The 22,816-nt window shown below is 49.4% G+C and overlaps 1 protein-coding gene across 5 annotated transcripts in view; it reads right to left on the minus strand.

Moving 5' to 3' along the window:
- EFCAB11 (EF-hand calcium binding domain 11) overlaps window positions 1-22,816 on the minus strand; it is a 173,259-nt gene that overhangs the window by 54,943 nt on the left and 95,500 nt on the right. The window contains exon 6 of one of the 5 annotated variants that reach the window (XM_070798014.1): window positions 2,953-2,995. The exons of 3 other annotated variants lie outside the window; for them this stretch is intronic. In XM_070798014.1, the coding sequence (XP_070654115.1) occupies window positions 2,968-2,995 (28 nt within the window). In that variant the 3' untranslated portion in view covers window positions 2,953-2,967. One more of the 5 variants, XM_019969380.2, reaches the window with a different exon arrangement.

Here is a 22,816-nt window from a genome sequence, read left to right on the forward strand (position 1 = left end):
TTTTTCTACATAGGGGACTCTTAATGGCAGGAACATAGCTGAAGATTTAACCTGGTGAGCATAAAAGTAAACAACAGAACACACAGGGATAATTCGAATTAGCCAGAAAAGGGTGTTTTGTTTATTTTTTTTTTTTTTAAGAAAAAGAATCACTATTGTTAAGGGTAATTTTTAGGTTGTGATATAAATGCATCATTGTGTAAAAAGAAAAGATGACTGTGATTAAATTACCAGTGTCTAAAATAAGATCTAGGTCTCTGTGTTCCCTGCCTGTCTCCCCAGCAACTGCTACGCTTGGCCACTCTGGGGAGCCCCTCAAGCCTTCCAGACTCCCCTCTCTTCTTCCTCACACTGCTCTGGGCTTTTTTTTCTCCTTTGATCCAAACTTCCACTACTCTCCTCCTCCTAAACCTTTCCAGTGGGAGCCATGGAACTTCTGCTTCTAATTAAACCATCCTATATCCTAACTTCAACCACAGAGGATGAGATGGTTGGATGGCATCACCGACTCAATGGACGTGAGTTTGGGTAAACTCCAGGACTTGGTGATGGATAGGGAGGCCTGGTGTGCTGCAGTCCATGGGGTCACGAAGAGTTGGGTGACTGAGCAACTGAACTGAATACCTTAACTTTGGTGGAGCCCTATACCAAGGTCAGAGGTGTGAGGCCTCGTATCAAGGCCACAGACACGGAGCCCCACGCCAAGGTCATCTCCAGATCGGACTGAGCTCCATAGCAACTGTTGCCATGAGCCCCCTTGATCCAAACTGGCCAGCTCCCTGACCTTAACCAATCACCTGATGCCACCCTTCCAGCTGGAATCTTCTTTGTCTCGAGGCTATAAAGGTTGGACAGGGAGGCCTGGCGTGCTGCAATTCATGGGGTCCCAAAGAGTCGGACACAACTGGGCGACTGAACGGAACTGGACTGAACTGATGCGCCGTGAGAAGGGGGCACCCTCCTGAGTCGGCCGGCTGTTGCAACGGCCGCCTCTCTCGGTCTGTCGGGGGTCAGGTTACCTCTACTCTGTTCTGAATAAGCTCACCCCTGTCTGAAACACTCTTGTGTCTGGAGATTCCTTTCCAACCCTCATCCAAACCGTGACGACTTCTCCAGCTGACGCTCACTCCACCCTGTGCCATAACTGAAGCTCGGTTCTCTGGTGGCAACACAGCTCCCTCCAGCCGTCCCCCGAACGGGTGTCTCTCCTCCGTCTTCTGGAACCTCACCACTGATGTCTCCTTGTCTCCTGTATCTTCAGCCTTCTCTGCCCATGGGCTCTTCCCCAGGAACCGCTGAGGTAACAGTCCCCATTCTCTCTCCCACCCGCCCCGTACCCCTCTTCCTGTCTCCCCCTCCCCTCTCCTTGCTCTTCTGGCTCCTGGAGCCTAACCATCCCCTGATGCTTGTCTGGATACGGCAAAGACTCAACACTTACTTCCTTGCTGCTCAGTCTAGACATTGCCTGGAGAATCCTGGGGACGGGGGAGCCTGGTGGGCTGCCATCTGTGGGGTCACACAGAGTTGGAGATGACCGAAGCGACTTAGCAGCAGCAGTCTAGACAGCCCTCTCAATCACTCCTCTGACTTTTTATTTATGTTTACTTAGATTTCTGGCTGCCTCAGGTCGAAGGTGCAGTACGCAGGGTCTCTCACTGTGGGCTGTGGGCTTGCTTGTCCCACAGCACGTGGGGTCTCAGCTCCCCGACCAGGGGCTGAACCAGTGTCCCCTGCATTGAAAGGCAATTTCTTAACCACAGGACCAGCAGGGAAGTCCCGTTTCTCTGACTTCCTGACGACACTGGTCCTCACTGAGCCCTCCTTCCTCTTCCGTCCCCTTGGTCTCAACGACCGCACAGTCTCTGGATCCTCTTAACTTTCTGGGCGCTCTCCTCAGCCCTCTTTGCACACTCTTTGTTGTTGCTGTTCCGTTGCTGAGTGGTGTTCGATCTTTATGACCCCATGGACTGCAGCACACCAGGCCTCCCCGTCCTTCACTGTCTCCCATTGTTTGCTCAAACTCATGTCCATTAATTTGGCGATGCCTTCCAACCATCTCATGCTCTGTCATCCGCTTCTCCTCCTGCCTTCAGCCTTTCCCAGCATCAGGGTCATTTCCAGTGAGTCAGTTCTTCGCCTCAGGTGGCCAGAGTATTGGAGCTTCTGCTTCAGCATCAGTCCTTCCAGTGAATATTCAGGGTCAACTTCCTTTAGGATGGACTGGTTGGATCTCCTTGCCTTACCTTTTAGCTTGTTTTAAATTGTCACAACCCTGAATACTGGTGATACTGGAAGTTCCCATAATTCTCTCTTAAGACAGTCTTCCCTTCTTGCTTAAATTCTTCTCTCTGCAAGAGCCCACTCACCCAGCGTCTTCAGTTACCATTCGTGCGCTAAAAACTGTCAGCTGTGTGTCTCTAGTCCAGCTCTTCCTCCTCCGCTTCCGGAATGGGCTGGGCGTCTCCTCTCGGGTAGCTTGGGACAGCTCGATGGCATTCACCCTCTTCCTCTAATAACCTGGGCCCCCTGTTTTCCTTCTTTCAGTGAACTTCATCATGTATGACTCCCAGGTGCTAAATCTGAAACCCAAATCTGGTCTCTAAAAAAAATTTTCTGGCTGCATGGCATGTAGGATCTTAGTAAAAAAAAATTTTTTTAATTGAAGTATAGTTGATTTACAATATTGTGTTACTTTGAAGCATACAACAAAGCGATTCAGATATGCGTGCGCGTCCTTTTCAGATCCTTTTCCATTATAGGCCATAACAAGGTGTTGAATATAATGCTCTGTGTTATACAGTGGATCCTTACTGTTATTTATCTTACATCAAGTATAAAATACATACAGTATATATAGTGCGTCCGTGCATCTGTGAATCCCAAACCCCTACGTTATCCCCTCCCTCTCCCGGTGCAGCCACGTTTGTTTTCTACATCTGTGAGCCTGTTTCTGTTCTGTATGTAAGTTCATTGGTCCATCACGTATATGTGGAATCTAAAAAAAAAAATGACACAAATGATCTAAATTCAGTCTTGATGCCTACCCTTCCCTCATTAACTGCACCCAATCTGTTTAAAGCAACAGTTAGAACTGGACATGGAACAACAGACTGGTTCCAAGTACGAAAAGGAGTACGTCAAGGCTGTATATTGTCATCTTGCTTATTTAACTTAAATGCAGAGTACATCATGAGAAACTTCCAGCTTGAGGAAGCACAAGCCGGAATCCAGATTGCAGGAAGAAATGTCAACAACCTCAGATATGCAGATGACACCACCCTTATGGCAGAAAGTGAAGAGGAACTAAAGAGCCTCTTGATGAAGGTGAGAGAGAAAGGGTTGGCTTAAAGCTCAACATTCAGAAAACTAAGACCATGGCACCCAGTCCCATCACTTTATGGCAAATAGATGGGTAAACAGTGGAAACAGTGACTGACTTTATTTTTCTGGGCTCCAAAATCACTGCAGATGGTGATTGCAGCCATGAAATTAAAAGACGCTTACTCCTTGGAAGGAAAATTATGACCAACCTAGATAGCATATTGCTTTTAAATAAAAGCAGAGACATAACTTTGCCAACAAAGGTCTGTCTAGTCAAGGCTATGGTTTTTCCAGTGGTCATGTATGGATGTGAGAGTTGGACTGTAAAGAAAGCTGAGCACCAAAGAATTGATGCTTTTGAACTGTGGTGTTGGAGAAGACTCTTGAGAGTCCCTTGGACTGCAAGGAGATCCAACCAGTTCATCCTAAAGGAGATCAGTCCTGGGTGTTCATTGGAAGGATTGATGTTGAAGCTGAAACTCCAATACTTTGGCCACCTGATGTGAAGAACTGACTCATTTGAAAAGACCCTGATGCTGGGAAAGATTGAAGGCAGGAGGAGAAGGGGACGACAGAGGATGAGATGGCTGGATGGCATCACTGACTCAATGGACATGGGTTTGGGTAAAGTCTGGGAGTTGGTGATGAACTGGGAGGCCTGGTGTGCTGCAGTCCATGGGTTGCAAAGAGTCGGATGGGACTGAGCGACTAAACTGAACTGAAACTGAATCTATTTACCTAGATCTGTAAACATGTCCATACAAATGTCCCTTAAATCTGTCCACATGTCTCCAGTACCCCGCAGGCACTAGCCCAGGTTCCATGACCTCTTGATTTGGCTGCTGTGGGGGCAAGACCTCCATTCTGTCAGCAGAGAGATCTGTCTAAAGTGCAATCTAATGTCACTGTCCTGACTTAACCTCCCCAACCCCAGGATGCCCCCTTCCTCCTTGGGGGAGGTCCTTGCACCTCACACCTGGACTCCCAAAGCCCTTCACAAGGGGGCTGCCATCTCCAGTCCAGGCCCGCATGTCACCCTCCCTCCCTGTGTTACACACCACTTCACTCTGCAGTGAAGTCGTGACCTCTGGCACAGGGAGTTTTGTCTGAACACATGCTTTTCCATACACTCAAAGCAATCAAGCTCTCTGTCTGGCTAACTCGGACTCATCCTTCAAGCATCACCGGAGACATTCATTCCTCCTGGAAGTCTTCCCTAAATAGCGTCAGGTGCCAACAAAACACACCTTGTGCTTCTCCTGCCGTGGCACTTAGCACACTGCTGGAGTCATCTGTTTAGGTGTAGGTGCCTGTCAGTTCTGTGGGCAGGACCCACGTCTGTCCAGCAAGCATCCTTGCCCTGTACCAGCCCAGCCCAGTACACAGTAGGTATTCTATACGCACCGAATCAGTTGTTCTCAAACTTTCTGACTTCAGGATTCCTTTAAACTCTTAAAAACTGAGAATTCCAAAGGCTTCTGTTTACATGCATTTTATCTATTAATAGTTAGACTAGAAATTGAACTGGGAACATTTAAAACATTAATTAATGTTTTAAAATAATAAGTTCATGACCTTTTAACATAAACATTTTTCATGAAAACTAAGCAAAACAAGTAGTGATAAGAGAATTACTTTACATTTTTGTGGGTCTTAGGAATGCTTACTATAGTGTAGCTGGATTCTTACTTCTGCTTCTAAATTCTTTGTGGCATTATGATTGTAGTATATAAAGAAAGATACAGCCTGACACAGATCTATAGTTGAAAAGGGAGGAGTATTTTAATAGGCTTTTCCTGTAACAGTAGATACTTATTTTTATATCACACTATAACTCAATAAGTAGTAATTTCTTAAAGGCTAGCTGCAACGTATAATTTGAGACCATATCAATTAACTTTTCATACTCTGCTTTGGTGTGTCTTGTACTTTCAATGGCTCTTTTGCCCAGCCATGATTCTGTAACATTGTACGTTGGTTATCTGAAAACTATTAATTCACTGAGTTACATGGATCTTCTAAGACATTTCATTATGCAGTATTTTTAGAACTACATTTGTGAATATCGCCACTGAACTTGGTATTGACAGACTGTCAGCTTCACAGTGGTGGCCACAAGTTTCCCAAGTTCTAATTTTCACATGAAAGCCTGAATTTTAGCTTTGGCAACAAATACTGTCACAGTTGTTTTCCTTGAAACGACAGGCTCCCTTCACTCATTTTCAGGGAAATTTCAACCACACACTCAAGTCTTAATAACCGTAGTTTTTCCGTCAGTCATTCTTTCAAATAAAAATGGCGTTCTGTTAAAACAGTGGCCAGTCACAATCTCAACTTAAAAAACAGCTGTGCAAGTGCTTTTCCTGGAGATAACCACCACACCCTGGCATGTAATAGAAATGCTATATGGATACATCTCAGAATGGTAAAAAAAAAAAAAAAAAAGATGTGGATTTGAGGATTAATATTTAATAACACAATGCTTTATTGCTTCATCAAGGATATTCTTAAGTGAAACTGACTTTATTATTACTTTTTTAACTGTGAGGGCAAAGTGATGAAGAATACAATGACTACCAGTACAGTTTGGTGCTACTGCCTTGATTTATGCTGAGAACAGATGAAACAATTCAGCAGTGTTACCTATCACAGAGTTTGCATCATCAATGCAAATGTCAGCAGACTGAGATGAGGCAAACAGCGCCCTAGCGTCATAAAGATAGCTCTGACCTCGCAGGTCCCTTGGGGCTGGGATCGCATGGACGGAATCTCTGGGTCAGATGAATGAACACGCGGAAAGAGAACACAGGAACACAGGCCACCTTCGGTGCTGGTGACACGCTGCCAAGCACTGGCGTTCCCGATCAGGGTCCACCCGACTTCTCTGCTCATCACTCTTGGGCTTCTAGTGGGTTCCTCGCTTCCAAGTACTGGGCATTGACACCTGGATCTTAATAAAGTTTTAGTTGGATCTCGATTTCCTGGTTTCATTTCTTATATAATTTCTGAGACCCATAGAGAAGGCTGAGCACTAAAGAACTGATGCTTTTGAACTGTGGTGTTGGAGAAGACTCTTGAGAGTCCCTTGGACAACAAGGAGATCAAACCAGTCAATCCTAAAGGAAACCAAGCCTGAATATTCATTAGAAGGACTGATGCTGAAGCTGAACCTCCAATACTTTGGCTACCTGATGCGGAAAGCCAACTCTTTGGAAAAGATTCTGATGCTGGGAAAGACTGAGGGCAGGACGAGAAGGGGACAACAGAGGATGAGATGGTTGGATGGCATCAGCAACTCAATGGACATGGGTTTGGGTAAACTCCTGGAATTGGTGATGGACAGGGCGGCCTGGCGTGCTGCAGTCCATGGGGTCGAAGAGAGTCGGACGGGACTGAGTGACTGAACAATGGCGACTCAGGTGTGGTCATCAGCCCTCTGGCCTCAGGCCCCGTGATGAAGAGTAAAGCAAGTCCTCCTTGCATGTTCTCTGGGCCACTCTCGGGCGCACTGACCAGCTGTGTGTTTCGCACTATGTGCCTGTTGAGCGAGGCAGTGCCAGAGGGGGAGAATTTAATACAAACTGGCATTTAGGAATGCACCTAAGTTTGAAAGTAAAACAAAAACTCTTCTGTTGTTTAACTTCTTGCAAGGTAAAGTGAACTCTTTTTGTGCTCTTGAAGACAGGGGTCAAATAAGAACCTTTGTCCGGTCAGTGAATACAAGCCGAGAGAAAGGACCAGAATATTGCGGTTTTAAAGACGTGCTCATCCATTTCTCTCCCATCAGCCCCTTCTGAACACGCATCAGAAGCTCATCCAAGTATGCGACCTCGGTAAGCGCATCTTTTAAATATGAAAGTTGAAGTTACGCCTGCACAGGACAAGGTATCATTGCCTGAAAATAGCTTTTAGCAAATAGCAAATTAATTTAGAAGCAAATGAGGATGATTTTCTGGAGAAGGCGATGGCACCCCACTCCAGCACTCTTGCCTGGAAAATCCCATGGACGGAGGAGCCTGGTGGGCTGCAGTCCATGGGGTCGCGAAGAGTCGGACACGACTGAGTAACTTCACTTTCACTTTTCACTTTCATGCACTGGAGAAGGAAATGGCAACCCACTCCAGTGTTCTTGCCTGGAGAATCCCCGGGACGGGGGAGCCTGGTGGGCTGCCTTCTGTGGGGTCGCACAGAGTCGGACACGACTGACCCGAGTTAGCAGCAGCAGCAGAGGATGATTTTCAAGGCAATCCTTCCTGTTGAGTAACTTGTTTTTATCATTACACCAGAAACGCTCTCTTCTCCTTGCATGCCTCTTTTTTTAAGAAAACACTGTGCATCTTGCGGCCTGAGTGTTTGAAGGTTTCCTGCTCTTGGCTGCACTGGGCCTCCCTGCTGTGCGAGGGCTTCTCTGGCTGCAGGGGGCGGGGCCGCTCTCTGGTTGCGGTGTTCAGGCTTCTCCCTGTGGTGTCTTCTCTTGCCGTGGAGCCTGGGTCCTAGGGTGCATGGGCTCGGTAGTTGGGCTGCACGGATTTAGCTGCCCTGTTGCCTGTGGGATCTTCCCCGACCAGGGGTCGCACCCATGTCCCCTGCAGTGGCAGGCAGAGTCTTCACCACTAGCCCAGCAGGGAAGCCCCTCCTTGCATACCTCTTGTATCACTTTACTGAGAAATCCTTGAACTAAGGTTTTCAACAGCCAAGCTCCACCATACTCCTGCGTCAGTATGAAATGAACCTTTACTATTTCCAAGAGTCGGTGAGAGAAAGAAATGCCTTTCCTGCCATTCCGCAGCATTCTTGCAAGTGGAGCCCAGAGGGTTAGCCCCCAGGGGGACTGTGGGGAGACTTCGGGTGCTTCCCTGGCACGGAGGGTGCTTGGTGAGAAGGCAGCACCGTGTGGGCGCTCAAAGGCGGAGTCTGCGCTCTGGGGTGGGCACCATCCGCACCCCAGCCCAAGAGCACATCTCTGGGATGGTGAGGGGGCCAGTCCTCCTCCTCCACAAACAGGAACCTGCTGGAGTCCAGCAGAGGCTGGGCTTGGCTCCCCAGCCACGGCGGAGCAAGGATCTGAGTTCTGGAGGCACAGGCCTGGCTCTGAATGCGGGATCCGTCACCCACAGGCCGACTGAGGCCTGGCTCTGAACGTGGGCTCCGTCACCCGCAGGCCGACTGACCGGGGGCAGGGACTTCTCTAATCATCAGAGCCGTCATCTACAAAACGGAGAAAATGCGCCCAGCTCCTGGAATTTCACAAGACCATAAAGAATCATCAACACAGGACCTCCCTGGTGTGCAGGGGTTCGGAACCTGCCTGCCACTCCAAGGGACACGCGTTCAGTCCCTGGTCCAGGAAGATTTCACATGCTGCGGAGCAGCCCAGGCTGGGCCCTAACTACTGAGCTGTAGGGCCTGGGGCCACAGGAGGAGCCGCTGCACGGAGAGGGCCGCACGCCGAGACCGGAGAGGAGCCTGCTCGCCATAGCCAGAGCCAGCCTGCGCAGTAACGCAGACCCAGCGCGGCCACAGGACAATAACCGCATAAATACTCTTTAAAAATCACCTACACCGAGTACTTAGCTGGCAGGTGGCGCTAGAGGTAAAGAAGCTGCCTGCCAATGCAGGAGATGCAAGAGATGTGGGTTCGATCCCTGGGTCGGGAAGATGCACTGGAGAGGGGAAGTCTACACACTCGTGTTCCTGCCTGGAGAGTCCCGTGGACGGAGGAGGCTGGGGGCGGGCTACAGTCCATGGGGTCACAAGAGTCAGACACGGCTGAGTGATACACACTGACTTTTCACAGTAGCTGGCGTTAGCAAGTGTCAGCGGCTGACAGTATTAACACTTCGTCTACAGGCGTGAGCTGTGCATCCCCTAGTTTTTCCACATTAGTTTCCATGTTACCACAAGCACCTAAAAGGAGAAGAAGTGAATCTAGGGCTTTTACATAATTCTTCCTCTACCAATGCCAGGAAGAGGCTCCTGAGGACAAGCTGGAAGACCCTATCTCATTCTTCAGGCATCAGTCCCGGAGGCGGTCCTGGAACCTGGGACCCTTTGCTGCAGAGCTTACACCAGGACACGCCGCTCCTGGAGCTACAGCACACAAGGAAACTATATGCGACTAAAAATAATCGTGTGCTCGCACAGCTGGGGCAGATTCTGGACCAAAAAACCCAACTGCCATTTCTGAAGAGCTGGGAGCACACGTAGGTGTGGGGAGCAGAAGCCCGGTACTGCCGCCGGCCCCCCGCATGCAGCGGCACCAAGGGGTGGGCTGAGCAGCCCGGCCCCTGGCAGCCCTCGCCCCACCCCGCCGAGCGAGGAGGGGAACCGCTACCTGTTGGCACTCTTTCCTGCAGCCCGCACAGCAGCGCCAGGAAAGCCTGGCCTGAGTCTCCAGTCTGGCCCCTAGTCAATTCCTATTGCTTAGAAAAGGCCAAGAACACGAGTATCAGCATCCTCCCCAACAGGGGCGTTTATGCCCTAACTGGGAGGGACCTGTTGAGATATAAACATCTGGACTACTAACAAAGAAAGACAAAAAGATGCAGTCTCATCAGATGAAGACTCAAACGGACCCCAGTGTGAGGTCTCAGCCACAATTCTAGGCCTCGAGTCCCTTAATCTTCTCAATCCTGACGACCTTTACTTTGACTCTGCTTCAAAAGTGAAAGCGAAAATTGCTCAGTGGTGCCCGGCTCTTTGCGACCCCATGGACTGTAGCCTGCCAGACTCCTCTGTCCGTGCGGTTCTCTAGGGAAGAGTAATGGAATGGGCACCTTCTCCTTCTCCAGGGGGTCTCCCTGACCCAGGGACTGCACAAGAGCCTGCAGCGGGCTCGTGGGCCACAAGGCCCAGACCTGTTCATTTAGACTGGGAAAAAGCGACTGACAGCATTTTGCCAAAACCAACGGAGTCAAAGTCAGGCTGGTGAAAACAGGGCCGTACTGAAACAACCCGTGTGCAAAGGGATCCCACTCGGAGACGCGCACAGACCTGAGCCTCTCGAGCTCCCCGCTCAGGCTCCCCTCCACGCGCCACTGAGCGCAGAGCCCCACCCGGGGGCCCCTGGCCTGGGGCACCGTCCCTCCAGCTGCCATCTCTCCCGGGCTGACCTGGTTCTTCCTTACTGTTCAGCGTGGGCGTTATCCACAGGGGGTTACTCGGGACAGACCAAACGTGAAACCACAGGAGTGAAGTTGGAACAGTGCAAAGTGTGACGCTTGGCAGATGGCTTACACAGATCACACTGGTTTCCAAAGCACACGTGGCGTGGCCCTGTTTCAGTGGGAAGAAGGCGTGCGCCCTATTGCAGGGGGAAGAAGGCACGCACGTGGCCCTGTCTCGGTGGGAAGAAGGCACGCACGTGGCCCTGTCTCAGTGGGAAGAAGGCACGCACGTGGCCCTGTTTCAGCGGGAAGAAGGCACGCACGTGGCCCTGTCTCAGTGGGGAAGAAGGCACAGACACAGAACAGGCTCTGAGAAGCGGATCCCCAGGGGTGTCAACAGTGATTTCTAAGGAATGGGTGGGATGGTGTGCGTTTTTTTTGGTCTATAATTTCTGTAAGAAGCATGTGTTGCTTTTGTAATAAGAAAACCTATTTTTGTGAGATCCATTTCATTGTTAACGTCTTTGCATTCCAATTGTTCACAATGATAGACCATTTTGGACAAGGATGGTGGCTGCATAGAAAAAAGAACCTGGAAAATAATGGAAGACAGGTAAATGGTTTTGTGTGTGGTTTACAGCAGCACGCGTTTATCGCGTCACAGCTCTGGAGGTCAGAAGGCCGGAGTGCGTCTCCCGGGGCTGTGAGCGAGGTGGCGGGAGGCCGCCTCCCTTTCTGCAGCTCTCTGGGAGAGTCCATGCTGTGCCTGTCTCAGGTTCCGGAAGCTACCAGCGTCTCTTGGTCCGCAGCCCACTTCCTCCACCTTCAGAGCGAGTCCTGTCGGCCCGAGTCCTTCTCCACTGCCTTTTCCCTGATTCCGACTCTCCCGCCTCCAGCTTCCCCATTAAACAACGCTTGCGATTACCCTGGGTTCACCTGGATCTTCCAGAATCATCTTATTGCTGGTTAGCCACCCTATTCCAGGCACGACTGTGCTTCCTCCTTGTCGCGTACCGCGGCACACTCAGCGTCTGGGATCGGGATGTGGGTGCCGCCTGGGGCCCATCTTCTGTCCACCAGGAGCTCCCACGTGTCTCTCTCTAGTTCAGCCTCAGACCTGTCTTTCTACCTGACATTCCCTGGGTGTGTAACAGGCATCATGGCCAAAGCTGACCCCCTGACCTTCCTCCGAAACCTGTTTCTCCGCTCGGGGTCCCCTCTCCATCCTTCCAGCTTCTCAGGCCCCAAGCTCAGAGTCCTCCTTGACTTTCCCCTGTATCCCACCACCCGGCTCCTCGAATGCCAGCTCGCAGCCTGCACCTTCCTCAGGCAACCAGGACCTGACCACCACCATGTCTATCACTGCCCCGCCCAGGCCAGCATCGATTCTCAGCAAGACCACCGCGGCAGCCCGCTCTCTGATCTTCCTGCCTGCCTGCCGTCTCCTCCTGTGGACAAGTCTCAAGAAAACAAGCCCTTTTTGTCCCTCCGTGTCCGCTTATCCTGTTTCCTTCATTTCATGCTTTGGTTGACATACATCATACGGTTATTTACTGTTTTCTTCTGCTCTCCCCTCCAGAGCATAAGCTTCCTGAGGGCAGGGAAGCTCTTTATTCCCTGCTGCACCCCCCGAGCCTAGAACTGTGGCTGGCACAGAGTAGGCACTCAGTGAATGCTTGGCATTTGAATAACAGACCCTCCTCCCGCTCACTCCTCTGGACTCTGCCCCATATGGGTGCTGGGCGAGGGCTGGGGACAGAGGCCACAGGAAGACCAGGGCCTTCGGAGGCCTCTGGGTCACCTCTGGGCTCCTCACGGGTAACTTCCGGATCAGCAGGGACCCAGGGTTTGTGGGCTTGGCTGGGGAGCCACCTCCCTCCTGTTGAAACCCTGCAGTCTGACCCAGGGATCTAATGAAGTGTACAGGCTGCTGGGGGCAGGCCAGCTGGCACCCTGGGCTCAGTCTCTGCCCCACCGAGAGGGAAGGGCCTGGGGCCACCTTCCCCCGCACGCAGGTGACCCCTGCTGACGGCGGTGAACCCCACTGAGAGGAGCCAGCAGCGTCTACTCTTCTGTTCAACAAGCAGAAACACCTACTGTGTGCCCAGTCCCGTTCTGGGAGCTGGGGAGATGCGAGTGAGCAAGGCGGACAGGGGCCCCTGCCCCCAGAACACTGATGTGAGGGGAGCCAGACAATGAACGAAAGAAAAACAGCACATTGCCGAGGGGAGACGCAGTACGAGGGCGAGGGGAGACGGCGATGGGGCGTGCTGAGAGATGCGCCTTGGAGCAGGTGGGAAGGAAAGCGGTTCACTCCAGCAAAGTGCCTACCTTTTTCCTAGACACGTCACCACCTAGCTACGTGGCCTCGGAGGAGTCACACCTCCCAGGACTAAACTGGGCTACACAAAAACATTGGCTCAGCTAAAATGCCAGTTATTGTTGCTGCTCAGTTGCTCAGTCGTGTCCGACTCTTTGTGACCCCATGGACTGCAGCACACCAGGCCTCCCTGTCCATCACCAACTCCCAGAGTTTACTCAAACTCATGTCCATCGAGTCGGTGATGCCCTCCAACCATCTCATCCTCTGTCGTCCCCTTCTCCTCCTGCCTTCAATCTTCCCCAGCATCAGAGTCTTTTCCAATGAATCTGAGTAGGGTCAATCAATTAAGCTCCAAGTCTGGCTTAATTCAGTACTTCAATGAGGAGGCTCTTTCTTTTTCTCCAGAATTAAGGAAAACAGGTCATTTTTAATCACAATGGCAACCCACTCCACTGTTCTTGCCTGGAGAAGCCCAGGGATGGGGGAGCCTGGTTGGCTTCCATCTATGGGGTCGCACAGAGTCGGACACGATTGAAGTGATGTAACAGCAGCAGTAGCAGCAGCAACTCATCTTAAGTGAGTGAAAGTGAAAGTTGCTCAGTTGTGTCCAACTCTTTGCGACCCCATGGACTATACAGTCCGTGGAATTCTCCAGGCCAGAATACTGGAGTGGGTAGCCTATACCTTCTCCAGAGGATCGTCCCAATCCAGGGATTGAACCCAGGTCTCCTACATCGCAGGAGGATTCTTTACCATCTGAGCCACAAGGGAAGCCCAAGAATACTGGGGTGGGTAACCTATCCCTTCTCCAGCAGATCTTCCTGACCCAGGAATCAAACTGGGGTCTCCTGCACTGCAGGCGGATTCTTTACCAATTGAGCTATCAGGGAAGCCAACCCATCTTATGGTACACAAAAATTACCAGAACTGAAGAAATCAAACACCAGAAAGATTAACTTCCAACTGAAGTGTGATTCCAGAAAGATGATTGGGTTAACAATTATATTTGACCAAAGTCTTCGCTATCCGTAACTCTACCTTCTCAGGAGCTCTTGCGAATTTTCAAATTTTCCCTTTTCCATTTCCTTTGATTGTTAGGAAAACAATCAATTCCTTAGGGCACCCAACATCTACTATGATCAGAGCTCCATCTAGTTCTTGACACCTCTCCTGCCGCATGCCACCCCCTGGCCAGCTGTGTGCCCTCTGCTCCGGTGACACAGACTCCGCGTCCCTGAATATGTCTCGTGACTTCAGTTTTCCATGCCTTTGTACGTGCTATGGGTTCTGAAATGCCTTGAAAACACATCTGTACACACACCGTGATATAATGTGATTATAAGGTCACAACAATGTGGAGTGTTAACATTAACCCTTTCTGCATGAAGAAGGACATGACCGTGCCTTCTTCACTTTGGAGCTCTGAGTGTCTATGGAACTTGGGTCCCCAAAGCGAGTCTGTACACCAGCGGGATCAATATCACTTGGGCTTGCAGACACGCAGGTTTCAGGCCCTGCTATAATATCTACGGAACTGGAAACTCTGAGCATGGGGCCCAGGAGCAGTGTTTAAAAAGTCCCCCAGGCGAGGCTCACGCACCACAAGTTTGAGAAGCTCTGACCCAGGCATCCATCCACGTTGGCTGAATGGATGGATAAACGGTTAAAAACTGTGATGCTGCTCTACATTTCTAGGGCTTCCCTGGGGGTTCAGACGGCAAAGCGTCTGCTTGCAGTGCAGGAGACCTGGGTTCAACCCCTGGGTCGGGAAGATCCCCTGGAGAAGGCAATGGCAACCCACTCCAGTACTCTTGCCTGGAGAATCCCATGGATGCAGGAGCCTAGTAGGCTATAGTCCATGGGGTCGAAAACAGTCAGACATGATTGAGCAACTTCACTTTCTACATTTCTAAAAACATACCTCCCTTCCAAGCTTTTTGCCTTCGTATGTGTCAGTTCAGACCTATGTATATGTACACACATCAGTTCAGATCAGTCTCCCAGTCGTGTCCGACTCTGTGCGACCCCATGGACTGCAGCACGCCAGGCCTCCCTGTCCATCACCAACTCCCAGAGTTTACTCAAACTCATGTCCATCGAGTCCGTGATGCCATCCGACCATCTCATCCTCTGTCGTCCCCTTCTCCTCCCGCCTTCAATCTTTCCCAGCATCAGGGTCTATACATAAATACAATAAGTAACCAATCTTTTTAAGATGTCCAATGGAATTTGATCTGATCGCTGTAGGACGTTAGACGTTTTCCTCTATAAAGGAGCAGTTAACAGAGGACTTTGTGCATAGTTAGTTGTTTGGTATCTACATGTACACACACAATTCAGTTCTGAATTGTGGTTGGGAGAATGGAACCTCAGGAAGTTAAACTCTCAGTGTCTGCCCTAGGACTGCAGAGCACATTCAGCGGGAGGCCAGGATCAGACCCAACAGCCCCGGAATTTCCCGCTATGGCTGAGCGTACGAAGCCACAGACGCGCTAGTGGTAGACACCCCGCCTACCAACGCAGGAGACGTAAGAGAGGCGTGTTCAGTCCCTCCGTCGGGAAGGTCCCCCGGAGGAGGGTATGGCAACCCACGCTGGTATTCTTGCCGGGAGGATCCCACAGACAGAGGAGCCTGGCGGACTACCGTCCGTGGGGTTGCAAAGAGTCGGACACGACTGAGGGGCTGACACAGGCAGAGGCCTCGGAAGGTTCCCATAAGTACTCTGCTTTGTGGTCAGGCGATGAAATGTGTAAGGCTCCCTAGCCTCTATCTGGTCACTGCCTAAAGGACTTTCCTCTGGGGCCAGAAGTGACTTGTCGGTGCTGTCATAAAGGCAGCCTTTTCACATCTCCCTCGGTAGCTGCGGAAATCCTGGCTCGCACCCAAATGCCCCACTTGGGTTTTGTTCAAGAAAGATTTCTTCCAGCTGCTTTATTTGTTCCACGATTACATGTATGAGCTTTCAGAACACACAAGATCACAAGTCAAATGCCAGGCTTCAGTCCCCAGTTCGCATAAAGAGAGAAAATTTGAAACCAAGGGAAACAACGAAACAAGGCTAAATGAAGGCCTAAGTATCACAGAAATGAGACTGAATGGTGTTCTTACTAAAGGTCAGCACGAGCCAACGCGCGGAGGGAAATGAGACCCGGTGGGGTAATCACAGTATCCTGGTGCTGTATTTATGGCCCTGCTCGCAAAGGGTCAGACACCCTCTCTAGCATTTACAATGTGGGGCATGGCAGGCTGCTAGAAATGAAAATATGTGTCTGCACTTAAAAACGTGAGCACTCACACTCATGAGTCTCACTCACAATAACCAAAAGGTGGACACGACCCACATGTCCATTGACGGATGACGGGATAAACAAAATGTGGTGCACACACACGATGGAATGCTACTCAGCCTTTCAAAGAAAGGGAATTCCTTTTAAATGCAGACCGGCCTTGAGGACATGCTGCTGACAGAAATAAGCCGGCCCAAAATGAGAAACCCTGTAAGATTTTACTGATACGAAGTATCTCGTGTAGTCTAACGCACAGAAACACGAAGGTGAGTGGCGGCTGGCCAGGGCTGGGAGAGGGCAAATGGGGGTTTCCGTGTGCAAAGTGAAAAGGTTCTAAGGTGGTTGCACAGCAGCGTGAATGCAGTTGCCGCTCCGGCGCTGCACGCTAACACACGGCTAAATAAACACGAAACCAACAACAGAAACAGAACAAACAAAAGCCCCACGAACAGTGACCCACGCAGGACGTCCCCTTAAGGGTCGGAAGAGCCAGCGATCCAAGAATGACATCGGGCGTCCTGGAGATTGGCCATCGCTCATGCCAAGAGCCGCGGTAAGTACAAAGATGCAGGTCCAAATGAAAAGTGTAAAGTTAGGGGGCGGGCGTGGTCGGTCAGCTGTGGCAGATGGAGAAACACGGAAGAATCTGGAAACAGAAAAGTACAGCCACAGGGCGTGAGAGGAAGTTGACCTTTGGCACAAAAATGGAGAGCTTGAGCGACCCCCACGCAAAGTAATCAAATGCTAAAAAAAAGAGAAAAAAGTCGAAATTTAAGAAGCAAAATTCTGAGGTTTCATGAATCTCAAAATATATCCTGGAAAGTATTAGAAGTTGATGGAGTCCCAAACATCATATGAGGATTAAACACATCCCACACATTTATCTACTGTGATTAAGCCTCACAGTCTTACTATATCACATATGGGACACTTGGTGTATGCAATGATGAAACTCAGTGAGACCTTCAGAAGAGCACGCATAAACAGGGAAGACACTCTTGTCTGAAGCCATCTGGACTAAAAGTCAAGTCAGTTTAGGTCAGCTGCTCAGTCGTCCAGCTCCTTGCAACCCCATGGACTGTAGCACTCCAGGGTTCTCTGTCCACCACAACTCCTGTGACTTGCTCAAACTCATGTCCAACAAGTCGGTAATGCCATCCAGACACCTCATCCTCTGTAATCCCCTTCTCCTGCCGTCAATCTTTCCCAGCAACAGGGTCTTTTCAAATGAGTCAGTTCTTCACATCAGGTGGCCAAAGTATTGGAGTTTCAGCTTCAGCATCAGTCCTTCCAATGAATATTCAGGGTTGACTTCTTTTAGGATGGACTTGTTGGATCTCCCTGCAGTCCAAGGGACTCTCAAGAGTCTTCTCCAATACCGCAATTCAAAAGCATCAATTCTTAGGTGCTCAGCTTTCTTTAAGGTCCAACTCTCACATCCATACATCACCACTGGAAAAACCATAGCTTTGACTAGACAGACCTTTGTTGGCAAAGTAATGTCTCTGCTTTTTAATATGCTGTCTAGATTGGTCACAGATTTTCTTACAAGGGGCAAGCATCTTTTAATTTCATGGCTGCAGTCACAATCTGCAGTGATTTTGGAGCCCCCCCCGCCAAATAAAGTCTGTCACTGTTTCCACTGTTTCTCCATCTATTTGCCATGAAGTGATGGGACTGGATGCCATGATCTTAGTTTTTTCAATGTTGAGTTTTAAGCCAGTTTTTTCACTCTCCTCTTGCACTCTCATCAAGAGGCTCTTTAGTTTCTCTTCGCTTTCTGCTATAAGTGTGGTGTCAACTGCATATCTGAGGTTATTGATATTTCCCCTGGAAATCTTGATTCCAGCTTGTGCTTCATCCAGCCCAGCATTTCTCATGATGTACTCTGCATATAAGTTAAATAAGCAGGGTGACAAGTACTCTTTCCTGATTTGGAACCAGTCCATTGTTCCGTGTCCGGTTCTAATTGTTGCTTGTTGACCTGCATACAGATTTCTCAGGAGGCAGGTAAGGTGGTTTGGTATTCCCATCTCTTGAAGAATTTTCTACAGTTTGTGATCCACACAGTCAAAGGCTTTAGCATAGTCAATGAAGCAGAAGTAGATGTTTTTCTAGAATTCTCCTGCTTTTTCTATGATCCAGTGGATGCTGGCAAGTTGATCTTTGGTTCCTCTGCCTTTTCTAAAACCAGCTTGAACATCTGGAAGTTCACAGTTCACATACTGTTGAAGCCTGGCTTGGAGAATTTTGAGCATTACTTTACTAGAGTGTGAGATGAGTGCAATTGTGTGGTAGTTTGAGCATTCTTTGGCATTAACTGTCTTTGGGATTGGAATGAAAACTGACCTTTTCCAGTCCTGTGGCCACTGCTGAGTTTTCCACATTTGCTGGCATATTGAGTGCAGCACTTTGACAGCATCATCTTTCAGGATTTGAAATAGCTCAACTGGAATTCCATCACCTCCCCTAGCTTTGTTCATACTGATGCTTCCTAAGGCCCACTTGACTTCACCTTCCAGGATGTCTGGCTCTAGGTGAGTGATCACACCATTCTGGTTATCTGGGCATCCAGCAAAGGGACTGAGAACCCCCAGGGAATTTGACTTTGAAGGCCAGTGTGACTTGACTAGAGAATTGCACAGGACCGGGGAAACAGACTCTTGGAAGGCACAAACAAAACCTTGTGTGCACCAGGACCTGGGAGAAAGGAGCAGTGGCCCCAGAGAGACTGAGCCAGGCTTGCCTGTGAGAGTCTGGGAGTCTCTGGGGGAAGCATGGGTTGGTGGTGGACTGCCGTGGGGTCAGGGGCACTAAATACAACAGTCCTGGGAGCCACAGGACTTGGTGGCACAAGCCCTTTTTGAGGATGTCACCATTAACTCTACCACAGTTTGGCCTCCAGCCAAAGCACAGGGGAAGAACTCAGCTCCGCCCATCAACAGAAAACTGGATTATAGATTTACTAAGCATTTGCGACCCCGTGGACTGTGGCCTGCCAGGCTCCTCTGCCCATGGGATTCTCCAGGCAAGACTACTGGAGTGGATTGCCATTCCTTTCTCCAGGGGATCTTCCTGACCCAGGGACTGAAACCAGGTCTCCCGCATTGCAGCAGATTCTTTACTGTCTGAGCTACAGGGAAGCTCCTTGACTGAGCATGGCCCTGTCCAATCAGAGCAAGACCCAGACTCCCCCAGAGCCAGTCCCTCCCATCAGGAAGCTGCCAGAAGAAGCCAATCAGCCAATTTTTTAAAAATTGCTGTAAAGGGGAAACATGCAAAAAGTAAACAGAGCCAGGTGTCGATGCTGGGGGCCATCGGATCCTCACCCGGAAGTGTCACCTGCTGAGAGTGGACAGGTGAGAGCTGCCTGGGCTCCACCTGCAGCCATAGGACGTCCCCGGGGGCGGGGGAGGGGGGCAGGCCACACCAGACGCCTCATCAGTGCCTGAGGACAAGCGCGAACGCCTGCCTGCCACGTCTCTGGAGGGTGGCTGGCACCCGTCTCTCACCTGGGCGTCCACTCTCCTCTTGGTCCTGCCCTCCTCACTCCCATCCAGGCCTGGATCTGAGAGCGCTCACTCCCCAGCGAGCTTCCTGCACATCTCCATCTCAGTCTATTCCCCAGGAGCCCAACCTAAGACACATACGTAACTTAAACGTGTGACTTAACATTTTAAATATAAACGTGTTCATTTCCTTATATCCTGATCTATGCCAAAGCCCTCATCTTTGAGAAATGGTACACGGATCAGCACGACTTGTTCTCTTTCTCGAATGAACTACACCTAAAACGAATTACCTACAATATCCAACTTCGGTTTCCTGAGAATGAGAAAACTTAAAAAACCGATAGAAAACCCCTACATGTGGAATTCCTGCAGCTTTTTGGATTCCCTGCTCGCCAGTCTCTAAGAGCTCTCCAACCCTCAGCTAATGCGGCAGATTAAAACAATTTTTAAAATTGTAATCAAATAGACATAACATAAAATTTACTGTCTCCGCTCAGTCATATTAAGTGGCATTTCGCAGTGATCACCACCATCCATCTCCAGAAATGCTGTGACTGAACCTCGGTCCCCATTAAAGAAGAAGTCTCCGTTTCCCTCCCCCGCAGTCCCTGGCCACCACGATTCTACTTTCTATCTCTGTGAGAATGACCACTCGAGGTCCTCAGAAGTTTTCCTTCACTTTATTGAGTTACCTTTATTAAGTCTTTCCAAAACTTTTTTTTTTTTATAGAAAAAGCAGCTGTCTTTTTGTACTGACATTCTGTTTGCCTAATATTTAATTAAATCCCCTAATTAAAGGGCAAGTTCAGCTGGCATTAAGGGGTCTGAGAATAAACATCATAGACGAGGTCTGGGGACGAAAACCGCTCAAGTAGTTGGAGCAGACGTGCATGACGGCGCTGCAGAGGAGCCTCTGCTTACAAATGTTCAACACGCCGCGGGCACCCACCAGACGGCTCTGTGTAAGGACTGGACGCTTCCTTTAAGCTGCTGAACTGGCTAGGAGAACGTCTTCTACTGTGTCAACATGGATACTGATGGCATTTATTGGGCACCTGTTATGTGTTGGGCTCTGTGCCAAGCATGTGGCTTGCACTGTGTCACTGAATGTCCATAATCCGCGAGGCAGATACCATCACCTTCATTTTCTCTGCAAGGAAACCAAGGCCCGGAAGTAGTCAAGCAATTTATCCAAAGTGGCGCCACTGAGAAGTGGCCGAGCTCAGAGCTTCAAGCTGGTGTGACTCGAAAGCCCATCTCCCCTCTTCCTGCCCACACTGGCTCTGCAGATGAATATTTAATAAAAGGTGTAACAAGAATGAAAACACAGAAGTGAGCCTTTGTTTGCTATTGGCATCATACAAAATGACAAAATATGTCACTTGCTTCTTTAAGACTATAATTTAACAAACAAGAGATGTACTTGAATTCTCCTAAGAAAGGAGTATAGGTAATGCCGTCTGCAACTGGTATTTGTTTACATCAGAATGATTTCAGTTAATTAAAGGCAGAAGAGCTGGGCAGTATTTGTAAGGAAAGAACTGAAGTCAGACATTTTAATTATGCTATCAGATTAGCACAAAAAGAGAGAATAAGCTGTAAAGTTTTACTGAATATAATAAAAGCGAAGTGCGTTATGTCGCAAGATAACTCTTTGGATCAAGACAGAGAGAGAGAGAACATCTGAAATAATTCACAGACTCAGACAGTAAGTGACTAATCAAAGAGGTCTCACTACAACCATTTCCGTCAACAGCCACACGGAAGAACCAAGTTTTATTAACAAGCATATTCCCAAGAGAATAAAAGAAGAATTTGTGCTTTCTTTTAAAAAGGAAATTGAATGACATTTCAGAACAGATACCAACATCACTGAAAGCTAATAGCAAATTAAAAAAAAAAAAGGAGGTATTTAGGATTGCCAAATCACGAGTAGGAGCAAGCTTCGTTTAGCAGCCTCTGCAAGACCTGGCAGAGGGCGGGGCGCTCGTCGGCCAGAAACGCGGCAGCTCCCGTCTCCATCCACAGCAAGGGCGTGCTCACTCCCAGTCTGTCTGGGACTCTGAGCTGTAACGATACACACCGAGATCCCCAAAGGTCAGCACAGCCAAGAAAGGCTGCCTGTGCCCCGAAGCTGTTTCCACACCAACAATCCATGAACCGTCATCAGACACAGCTAAGCCCCAGGCCCTCTCCCAGAGAGCCTGGTGACTCCCCTTTCCTGGAGCCATCAGACCTAGAGGTCCACGTCCAGACGGAATACCTGTTCGGGTTGTCCCACGGACACGTCCCAAGCTGACATCATCATCAAGCCCTCTCCTCTCCCCTGCCTGTGTCCCCGTCACACTGAGCGGGGCCACCACGAACTCACATCCCCAGTCCAGGGGCCCGGGGGCGATGCTCAACTTATCCACCCCTCCACCACACATCCGTCCCCATGGTGATGCACACATTAGACACCACTTGAATGCATGTGCTCATCCACTGAGCCCTTAGTTTAGGGCCTAGACCTTTGCAGGAAGGCTTCCTACAGTGATCAGTTTAGTCAGGGGGTCCGTAACAATCTCCTCATTTACTGATCTCCAACTTCATATCTGTAATTTTGCAATAAGGAGTTCATGATCAGAGCCACAGTCAGCCACTGGTCTTGTTTTTCTTGACCGTATAGAGCTTCTCCATCTTTGGCTGCAAAGAATATAATCAATCTGATTTCAGTGTTGACCATCTGGTGATGTCCACGTGAACAGCCTTCTCTTGTGTTTTTGGAAGAGGGTGTTTGCTATGACCAGTGTGTTCTCTTGGCAAAACTCCAATAGCCTTTGCCCTGCTTCGTTCCATACTCCAAGGCCAAACTTGCCTGTTACTCCAGGTATCTCTTGACTTCCTACTTTTGCATTCCAGTCCCCTATGATGAAAAGGACATCTTTTTTGTGTGTTAGTTCTAGAAGGTCTTGTAGGTCTTCATAGAACCGTTCAACTTCAGCTTCTTCAGCATTACTGGTTGGGGCATAGGCTTGGATCACTGTGATATTGAATGGTTTGCCTTGGAAATGAATAGAGATCATTCTGTCGTTTTTGAGACTGCATCCATGTACTGCATTTCCGACTCTGTTGACTATGATGGCTACTCCATTTCTTCTAAGGGATTCCTGCCCACAGTAGTAGATGTAATGGTCGTCTGAGTTAATCCACCGATTCCAGTCCATTTCAGTTCTAAGATGTCCATGTTCACTCTTGCCATCTCCTGTTTGACCACTTCCAGTTCA

Source organism: Bos indicus, chromosome 10 (genome assembly GCF_029378745.1).
Source record: "Bos indicus isolate NIAB-ARS_2022 breed Sahiwal x Tharparkar chromosome 10, NIAB-ARS_B.indTharparkar_mat_pri_1.0, whole genome shotgun sequence".
NCBI classification, from domain to species: Eukaryota; Metazoa; Chordata; class Mammalia; order Artiodactyla; family Bovidae; genus Bos; species Bos indicus.